Source organism: Schistocerca gregaria, chromosome 2 (assembly GCF_023897955.1).
Source record: "Schistocerca gregaria isolate iqSchGreg1 chromosome 2, iqSchGreg1.2, whole genome shotgun sequence".
Taxonomy (NCBI): domain Eukaryota; kingdom Metazoa; phylum Arthropoda; class Insecta; order Orthoptera; family Acrididae; genus Schistocerca; species Schistocerca gregaria.
Genome location: NC_064921.1, coordinates 736690508 through 736701068, shown reverse-complemented (window position 1 = coordinate 736701068; position 10561 = coordinate 736690508). Strand labels below are relative to the sequence as shown.

General features: G+C 38.4%; 1 protein-coding gene across 2 annotated transcripts in view; it reads left to right on the top strand.

The window, feature by feature from the left end:
* Positions 1–4583: 4583 nt before the first annotated feature.
* LOC126334888 (coatomer subunit delta) overlaps positions 4584–10561 on the top strand; it is a 110823-nt gene continuing 104845 nt past the window's right edge. Inside the window, exons 1-2 of one of the 2 annotated variants that reach the window (XM_049997588.1) lie at positions 4584–5053; positions 6461–6500. In XM_049997588.1, coding sequence (XP_049853545.1) covers positions 5051–5053; positions 6461–6500 — 43 coding nt within the window. In that variant the 5' untranslated portion in view covers positions 4584–5050. The remainder of the gene's footprint in view (positions 5054–6460; positions 6501–10561) is intronic. The other variant, XM_049997587.1, reaches the window with a different exon arrangement.

The window sequence follows — 10561 nt, the reverse complement described above, 5'->3', positions numbered from 1 at the left end:
CAGTACGCTGACGATACAGCCTTCTACACAAGAAATGCGAACAAGGACCTGGTCATCCGTAGGCTACAAAGGGTTTTAGATGACACAGAAACTTGGGCGCATTGCTGGCGAATCACCATCAACTACGAAAAGACGCAGACTATGCTGGCCCGTAGGCTCGGAAGGCGCGAACCTCCTCAACGTCCCCCCTTCACCTTCACCTAAATGGAACCCTACTCCCCTGGCGTAGAACCGCCAAGTACCTTGGTGTAACCTTGGACTCTTGTCTTACGTGGGAAACCCACATAGACGAGGTCCACAGGAAGGTCGGCGCCAGAATGTCCATCCTATACCCTATACTGAACTCAACCAGCTCCTTTCCCTGCCCAGTAGCAGTAAATGTAAACCAGGCCCTGATCCGGCCAGTAATGGAGTATGCGTGCCCTGTTTGGGGATACGCGGCAAATCAGCAACTGGACTCTTGTCTTACGTGGAAAACCCACATAGACGAGGTCCACAGGAAGGTCGGCGCCAGAATGTCCATCCTATACCCTATACTGAACTCAACCAGCTCCTTTCCCTGCCCAGTAGCAGTAAATGTAAACCAGGCCCTGATCCGGCCAGTAATGGAATATGCGTGCCCTGTTTGGGGATACGCGACAAATCAGCAACTGGAAAAACTCCAGAGGCTGCAGAACTCCACCCTCAGGAGGACACTGCATTTACCTCTGGGATTCCCCATAGACGATCCTCACGCCACAGCCGAAATCCTACTCCTGAGAGAGCGTTTCCAAGATCTGCAAGGGCCTTCTATGAGGGTTCTTCCAGATTGGGAAACGCCCTCATCCACTCCCTAGGTTGGTGTGACATGTCTCGCGACAAGCACAAGCGCCCTATGACGATCTTTGACGATTAAGTCGAAGAGAAAATCCCAATACGAAACCCCAAATCCTGCTCCTTGCCCATATAACACCAAACATCTCGCCAACCCCAGGAAAATACCAGACACATACAGAACAGTCATCACATATCACAGACACCAAAAAAGTATAGAAATACACACACGTACACAGGGGAGTAAAAGCCGAAAGGCTACAAACTAAATGTCATTAGAGGAGTACCTCAGGGATTGGAGCTCGGTCCGATTCTGATCATTGTTTATGTTAATGAGCTGCTTAGCTTGCTACTTTTCAAAGCATCATGTATGCTGAATATATAACTTTTACCTCTGATGATGAAAGTATCTTCCTATTTTCAAGCAAATGGATTAACATTAAACTACAGCAAAACTACTCTCTCTAAAAGATGCAGTTAATGACTGTCATGGCAAAGACTGTCAAGTTACTGGTATACACAATAACACCAAAACGAGCTGGAATACTCACAAAGGTAACTTACAATACAAACTATTCGGTATGTTATATCTCATTAGAAAGTTGAAACCTGCATAGCACAAAACAACTACTCCTTTTTGTTGTGTAAATCATGGAATACTTCTAGATAAGCTCAAGTACTGTGGTATGAATGGGACAGTGCTCAAATGGTTTAAAGCATACCTAACTGGAAGAGTGCAGAAAGTTGAAATAAGAAGTTCACATAATATGCAAAAAACTGGTGATTTCTCAAACTGGGGAACAATCAAGAATGGGGTGCCGCAAGATTCGGTCTAGGGTCCTCTCCTGTTCTTAATATATATTAATGACTTGCCATTCCATATTCACGAAGATGCAAAGCTGCTACTTTTCGCCGATGATACAAGTATAGCTATCATACCCAACAGACAAGAATTAACTGGTGAAATTGTAAACGATGTCTTTCAGAAAATCATTAAGTGGTTCTCTCTAAATGGGCCCTCATTAAACTTTGACAAAACACAGTATATAAAGTTCCATACAGTAAATGGAATGACATAATTAATAAATATAGGCTTCGATCAGACATCGGTAGCTAAGGTAGAAAATTCAAAATTTCTAGGTGTATGCATTGACGAGGGGTTGAACAAGGAAAAAACACACTGAGGATCTGCTGAAACGTTTGAGTTCAGCTACTTATGCTATTAGCGTTATTGCAAATTTTGGCGATATACATTTGAGTAAATTAATTTACCACGGCTATTTTCATTTTCTGCTTTTGTATGGCATCATATTCTGGGGTAACTCATCGTTGAGTAAAAGTGTGTTCATTGCATAAAAGCATGTAATCAGAATAATTGCTGGAGCTCATCCAAGATGATCATGGAGATATTTATTTAAAGAGCTAGAGATCATCACTGTAGCCTCACAATATATATATTCACTTATGAAATTTGTTATTAACAATCTGAACGAATTCAAAAGTAATAGCAGTGTACATAGCTACAACACTAGGAGAAAGGTTGATCTTCACTACTCAAGGTTAAATCTAACTTTGACTCAGAAGGGGGTAAATTATGCTGCCACAAAAGTCTTTGGTAACTTACCTAGTAGCATCAAAAGTCTGACAGATAGCCATACAGCATTTAAAAGGAAATTAAAAAATTTCTTAATGGCAACCCCTTCTACGCATTAGATGAATTTTTGGATGTAGTTAGTGGGTAATTTCCCGAACCCCCGCAAAAATAAAAAAAATATTAAGTGTCATGTAACATTTTGTGTAATACAATATCTTGTATAGACACCTTTTATTAACCTGACATGTTCCACATCATTATGAAGAGTCATATTCATGATCAATGGAACAAGTGCTAATCAAATCTAATCTAATCTCTACTATGTCCTTTACCAAACACACCTAAACTGTGGTATAGTGGTTTGAGATAATTCTGATGGATCTAGAATAATATTTCTTTAACAGATAATTAGTTGTCAGTTTCATAAATTGTCTGAGAGCCAATGTTCCCTACGAAATGTATACCATTGAAAGCAAAATTTTGACTAGCCTGAGTCTATACATATTTCACACCAAAATGCACGCCAAGATGATTGGAATGAAGACAATATAAGATCACATACAAACTTTTATTGACCGAGGGAGAGGAATTCTTGTTATATTCCCTGGACTAGGCTAACACAACTGAAAAGAAAAAGCTGCATTTAGGAAAATCTTTTATTAATAAAGTACCAAACGGGATGAGTCAGTGGGATGTTAATAAGTGGGATATTAGTAAGTTCTATCCTGTGGATGAATTTGTAAACAGTAATGTAAGTGGTCTACTAATTTAATCACAAAGTTTCTGTCCCAGTTGTTTTTGAGAATGCATGTACAGTAATTAAAAACAGTGTAACTCAATTTAACATATAGCCAAATTTATGTGCTATATATTTAGTTGAGGAGTGTCTAGCCCTGCATAAATGTGTGATTATGCCATTATGTAAGAGTAATTAAACAGATAACAACGTATTATACTGTATGTATTTAACTGTGGACGATATCTTATGCTGCTTGAAAGTTATCTGCAGGCCAATAAACAAACAATAAAAAGTCTTTGCACAACACTGGACATACATTTAAGAGAAGTAAAATTCAAGTTCCCATCTGACTATTATGTTTTTTTTTTTTTTTTGTTTCCCTAATTCACCTTGGGGCAGTCTGATAAGGTCCTGTTCTTGCTGAACTGACCAACGATGTTGCTGTCAGTAGGACAACAAAACACAACCTCCCTTTCGCAACTTCGTAGCAGAAATACTGAAACTCTAGGCTGACAAGGAGCAAGAATTTGAATATCAGAATGGACAATCCTAGCCGAAGACTAACAGAAGCTATTGAGTTCAATAATCTCCCTTACTCCTCCTTTTTCCCAGCAAACAAAAACCAGCAGATTAAGAGCTACAATGTGGGCTGCTACTCCCATGACATTTTAATGAGTGAACCGTACGCTTTTGCTCGTAAATAAAGTTACTTTTGTTCTGTAAAGCCCATGTAAAGTTAGTTAAATTATTGTACATCTTAAAGCTTGGACACGGTGCATTTAGAACAATAGTGACAGAAATTAATATCACACGTCTATGTGCGGTAGTTGTTTCAATAGCTTCGATGGCTTACAGCATTTATTTTGTCTCACAGCCATTTTTGAATTCGTTGAGATTGCAGGCACTATAGTATCCGCAGCTGGGTTTTATAGTCTCATCACACTTAATGCATTCCACAGACAAACAAAAAGAATTGATCGCATCGATTAATATGCATGAAATGAATACAATAAATTTCCTTAAGTGAACAGTTCCAATATATTCCCAGAAAATCAAGAACTTGTCTAATCAGTTTGATGAAGAATGTTGGTGGGCACAAGGAGGCAAGGAGACGTAGCGCGTTACATAAGGGGACGGAAACGCTTACTTAGAGGTTTCCACAAAGCGGCTCAAAAGACAAATTTCAGAATCAGTTTGCCAGCTAGCGGGAAACGCTGCTACCAAAATTCATTCCTAAACTTAAATACGTTACTAAAAAAACAACAATAAACAAATATTTTGTCAAATCTACGTTTATTTTTGCACGGATGTGGTAGGAGACCGATTACGAACGCTTCAAGCAACATCCTCCATCGCCGTCTGTGCAACATCTGGATGTTTTTCCTAATAACTCAATTTCGAAACGAGATGATGAACTTAACGGGAGAAGACAAATTTATTCGACGAACTGGTTCAGTTGGCCGGTTGCTGGCTGACACATGCCGATATTTGTTTGCTTCCAATAGAAACCACAATTCATCCGATTTAACACGTGCAAATAAGCAAAATATGGAAAAGACAGACGATATTTGTAGGTATTCAATATGAGCGACAGTACGGAAGGACGATGATAGCAATTAACTAACGTGTAACGATTTCTCATTATTTACTGGAAGCAATTCATGCTGTCCTGGGACTTTTAGAACGAGAATAAATATGTAGTTGCTGTAAATATATTATGTTTTGTTTTGCAAGTGCCCCACCTGAAAATTAAGTTTAGCGAGAACACATTGTTTTGAACGCTCGAGTCTCTGCTGACAACTTCAGTCCCACGTCACCAGCTGGCATGTTGGTGGCGGTGTTTTGCTGAGAGTCGGAAACAGGCGTGATTAAATTTGTTTACGCCATCAATACTAATTTTTACAATGGTAAATATGGTTTTTTTGAATTCACAACAATTTCTTCTGTGGAGTGATGTGTGATACAAAAGCAGGGTTAACCTAAGTTACAAGTATAGTTGTTAAAAAAATATTCCGTGTAACTCTGTTTAAAAGAATACTTTTAAAAAACAAACTGAAGTTACTTTTGTGCTGTGTTTGCGAACAAATTAAAATAACGTAGTTCATGAAACGGGGAACTGTACATTGTGAAGTAAGGTTATGTGTGTATGTGTTTACTGGTATTGTATAGCTATACCGTAGTTTGTCAGACAGTTTTATATTCAGCATGAATTACTACGAAAGTAACTCTGTGCACATGGGGAATTTATGGCAGAGCTGTACATCAGAAAGAAATAACAAATTGTCGGTGGTATTGTGTTGTTTATTTACGGAGTGTGACCTGAAGCCCAGCAGCCTGTAAAAATATATAACAACAGTAATACTACATCATAGTGCCTGTACCCAACGTAAGAGATCGTTCATTATGTAAGTTAATTTTTTAGATTCGCCAACGCAGTGTTGTCTATTTGTTTCATATTTCGTAGTGTTAAATAGTCTGATAGAAGTGATGAGAAGTGCAATGGATTGTCAGTAACAATAGATCATCTAAGATGTTTATTTTTTTATGCCCTTGAGGTGAGAGTTACATTGAATATAGCGAAGGATAGAACTCTCCCCAAAAAGTTGCTCCTCACACACTACATGCAATAGGATTACGAATAAAACTGAATTATGGGAAACAGTGTAGAGTGATATGGTTAGTAAAACTTTATAGCGACCATTCCAGCAATAGGTAGCACACACAACTCAAATATCATATATTTACTGCAAATGCTAGTGACAGAATGTTTGACTTTATGAGGAGTTTAAAAGTAGTAAAGTATATTTTGCCTTCTGATTATTCATGTTTAGCTTTTCCATTGTAAGGTAGCAAACTCAAGGTGCAGCTTGACACTCCTACAGAGAGTGACTGCACTGCTTGCATACAGGTGTGCATGTAATTGGTTGCATCAGTGACAATGTTAACTCATCTTGCCCCATTCCCTGCAGGTTATTCACTCTGATTAGAGTGTACATAAGTGTTTTTTTTTCAGTTAGCAATCAAAATTTTGGATTTAAGTTCTGTTTTAGTGAAGGTAAAATATGCAATATTGTGAACACTGGTATATTTGTAAAAACATGTAACTGCCACTAGTGGTAATAGCATTTTTGAGCTGTAATCACTTTTTAATCTGAGTATTGTCGGAAAATTAAAATTTTCTGAAATTGACATTTGGTTTCTTTTCACAAGTAATTTTATTTCCTTCCTCACCAAAACTGTATGTTTGTATTAAATTTAAACTATTTTTATTTATCAATGGAATATTTGAATGTTTGTTGAACTCTTTGTTGTAGGTACTCATAGCAGCAGCAGTTTGCACAAAAGCGGGGAAGAGTAAGTATGTGTGCAGTTTCTCTCTCTCTCTCTTTCTCTTTCTCTTTCTCTTTGAGTACAACCCTTGTAATGAATTGCCAACACTTTGCTTCAGTTTGAGATTTATTTAATACTCCTTACTTGTACAGTAGTAATGAAGCCTCACACTTTATTAATTGTATTAGACTGCTGTAATGTATATAAGGAAAATATAGGTGGTAACTAATGTCCGATAAGTAACAAGAATATGCTATAGAACTATTTGACCAGAAGAGGGCCATGTGACTTATACAGGAGGAAGAGGGATATAATATCAGGAGGATAAAGCAAAAATTTTGTGTCTTGCAAGAATTACTTTTCATGTGCCAGTCAACTGTTTGTGAACTGGATTTGAATTCTTCTGATTACCCTTATGACTAGTATCTAGCGACACCCAATGTTATGGTGATTTTAAAATGTGACATCTAGTCTCTACCACAGTTCCTACTGCAAGCTTTCTAAGCTACACTGCTATGAGTGTGGGGTGAAATTCACAGTATTACCATTCTGATGTGACTAGTGATGTCACTGTCATCAGTGACAACCATATCTGAAGCACGATCTGAGGTCTAGGTTTGTTTGTAAAGAGACATTGTGGTTGTCAATTGGTGAAGCCAGTGAATGTGTCATGTAAATAATCTTTTTCTCTTTTATACGGTGCGCATCCTGTAGTTATATCTCTGCTGGAAATCCATATTTTCTCGCTTGGCATGATATTTTCAAGTTGTTAATATTCTTGAAGACAATAATAAGAATGTCCTCCCATATGACCTCCATATTCCCTTACTGTGATAGTGAAGATACTCTTGGTTGTATGACGTCTTGGTTGCCATAATGTTTATGTAGGTCCTGCTGTGGTGATGAGTTGTTGTTTCCGCCACTAGTTAAAGCTAACAGGTTGTTTCTTATTCTTCACTACTTACCTTGTCACAATACTTAGAACACTTTATAATGAGTAAATATTGGAGCAAAATTTATGTTGAATTGTATCATCTGTTTTCACAACTTCTTGTGAGTGTAATAAATGTTGCTAACAATTGTTAATTACTGCAAAAGGGACTTGCTGTACTGTTAATATCTGTGTAAAATACATTGGTGCAAAATATGTCCCACTAATGCACCTACTACATTCTGGCTCTGTTACAATATGTCCTGTTTCATTATAGACAAAACCACCTATGGAAGCAGTGCCAATTTTGCAGGATCTTTGTACATGAAATGCTAGACTAACCAGTTTCAGAGCTTGTTACCAGCACAGTATGGTCAACTTCAGTGTCTTCTACATTTGTATTTGATTGCTCCTGCCGTAGATCCCTAGATCAGCTTGTAAGAATTACAGCGTAGGAGTTGCCCTTGTAGAATGTAAGTTTGGAAGCTGAGTCGTAGTGTTTAATTTCTTGGTAATATGCGTATTCCCTGTTTGGGTTCTAATGGTTTACTTGTTGCCAGGAGTTTTAGGCTTAAAGTTCAAAAGATTGCAGTTTGAATCATGTAGGATTTTAAATGGTTTGTCATTTTTACCATTGGCAATAACTTGTGTAAGCAAAAATGCCAAATTGTGTAGCAGTTTGGGTTCAGTGTTAAAAGTGCATTTCCCTTACAGTTCAAAGGTTAAGCTTTATCACAAGTTGGAAGAAGGCAAGAACATACCATTAATACATCCAATAGAATTTTATTTTTCATCATCATATTTTGATATAAAGTATTTGTGTCTCCTACAGCTAAATGAAAATGTTGCTAAATAATTGTTTTCTGTGGTCTGTAGTTATGATTGCTCATTTTCAGCTTGGTGTTGCAAATTCAATATGGTGATATTTATACATATAACTAGTGAAGAAATGTGTTTGGTGGCTTGTACACAGAATTAATAATTTTGATGCAGCAAACGTTATTCAGCTTGATGTGTACATGGCTCAGAACAACAAAGTGATTGACAGCAAGTTGTTTGTAGGGCGTTTGGCATAGTAAAATCCAATCACTTAATGCACCTTGTTCTACACCCTGTTCGCTTCACAATTTTCATATAATTCAGATATCTCAGGTGCTGGTTATCACAGTCCGTTGCAGATGATTCTTGTGGCCAGTAATAAGTGTTGTGATTTGTTTTCATTGTTGTTTTACACCAAATAAAAAGGCCTGTTGCTGCAAATTTTTTATGCTTGCTAAGTATCATACTTATTCCAGATGGGATCCATTTGAATACACAGACATCTGTATTCTTTCCTTCTGCTGCTTGGAAACACTTTTTCATGCTTTTTCCTGACATTCTTGCCTTCCTTTGGAATGCAAGGACACAAGTGTAATATGCTGTTCATCCACTGTCAATGTTGACATTTCAATGAAACTTGACATAGCAAAGGGCGCAATTCAATGTAAAAGAAGGCTACATACTTATACACTGATGGAGAAAAGAATCACAGCACCAAGAAGGAGCTGTGCAACATAAACTAAAGTTGGTAGACATGTTTGTACATCAGAAAGATATCTGTTAAAATTTCATACCATTCGCATAAGAGTGGTGTTAGTAGTGTCACTATGGGATACAAATGGGTTTGCTTTAAATACACACTATAACGGTCATGAGTGTTAGTTTACTTTGAGATTGGACATTGTGCGTTGAGGTTAGTGAAGAATGCCTTTAAGGAGACAAAGACACATTTATCAACACCTCTCAGAGTTTGAATCAGGTTGTGTAATAGGGCTACTAGAAGATGGATGTTTCTTCTGCAATATTGCAGAAAGAATTGACAGGAATGTAACCATTGTACGTGTCTGCTGGCAGCGGTGGTCACGAGACTGTGTGGTCGCAAGAAGGCACATGGCTTTACTGAGAGGTGTATGGCTCCGGTGCATCGTACTGCATCTGTAGCAGCAATTTGAGCAGTGGTTGGCACTACAGTGACACAACAAACTGTTGCAAATTGGTTACTCCAGGGGCAGCTATGAGCCAGAGTGCCAGCAGTGTGCATTCTACTGATCCCAAACCACTGCCATTTGCGACTTCACTGGTGTCAAGTGAGGGATGATTGGAGGACAGGGTGGAGGTATGTTGTCTGATGAAAGCTGTTCTGCCACAGTGCCAATGATGGCTGTGTGCTGCTTAGTAAGACGCCAGTTGAGGGCCTGCAACCAACCTGCCTACTTGCTAGGTGCACTGGACGTATACCTAAAGTTATGGTCCGAGTTGCAATTTCGTATGAATGGAGGAGCACTCTCGTGGTTATCCCACACACCCTGACTGCAAATGTGAGGGTGGTTTGAATAGTTCTCGGAATGACCACGAGAGGTCAGTGCTAGTGCAACGAGTTGTTCACGTGATATTCATTGGACTGTTGCCTGTAAACAAGTACCATGTCAGTGTTCTTGGAAGAGAGCTGTGGCAGAGACATGGTTCTGTTGTTGTTCCCGCGTATTGATTAGCAAAGATGGAAAAATCGAGATTCGAGCTGTTACTAAGTGCTTTGTAAAGAAAGGTATGAAAGCAAAGGACATTCATGCCTATCTCCGGAATACACTGGGGGACTCTGCTTCATGTTCAACTGTTGTCAAGTAGACAAATGAATTTAAATTTGGTCTGCAGTGCTTAGATGATGATCTGTGCAGTGATCAGCCAAGATGTGTCACTACTCCAGAAATCATTGTGAAAATGCACAAAATGGTCATGGTGGATTGCTGATTGAAAGTGCGTGAAATTGCTCACGCTTGCCACATGTCATCTGAAAGGGTATATCACATTTTAACTGAAGAATTATAAATGAAAAAATTATCTGCAAGATGGTTGCCATGACTTAATGCTGGATCAAAAATGCATAAGAATTGACATATCGGAACTAATGAACTAAGGTATGAATTGTTGCCACATCAGTCTTATTCACCTGATATGGCTCTGTCAGACTTCCATCTCTTTCCAAAACTGAAAATTTTTCTTGGTGGATGAAGATTCACTTCAAACAAAGAATCGATAGCCGGAGTTGACAATAATTTTGCAGGCTTGGAGGAAACTCATTTTCGGGATGGGATCAAGGCACTGGAACATCATTAGA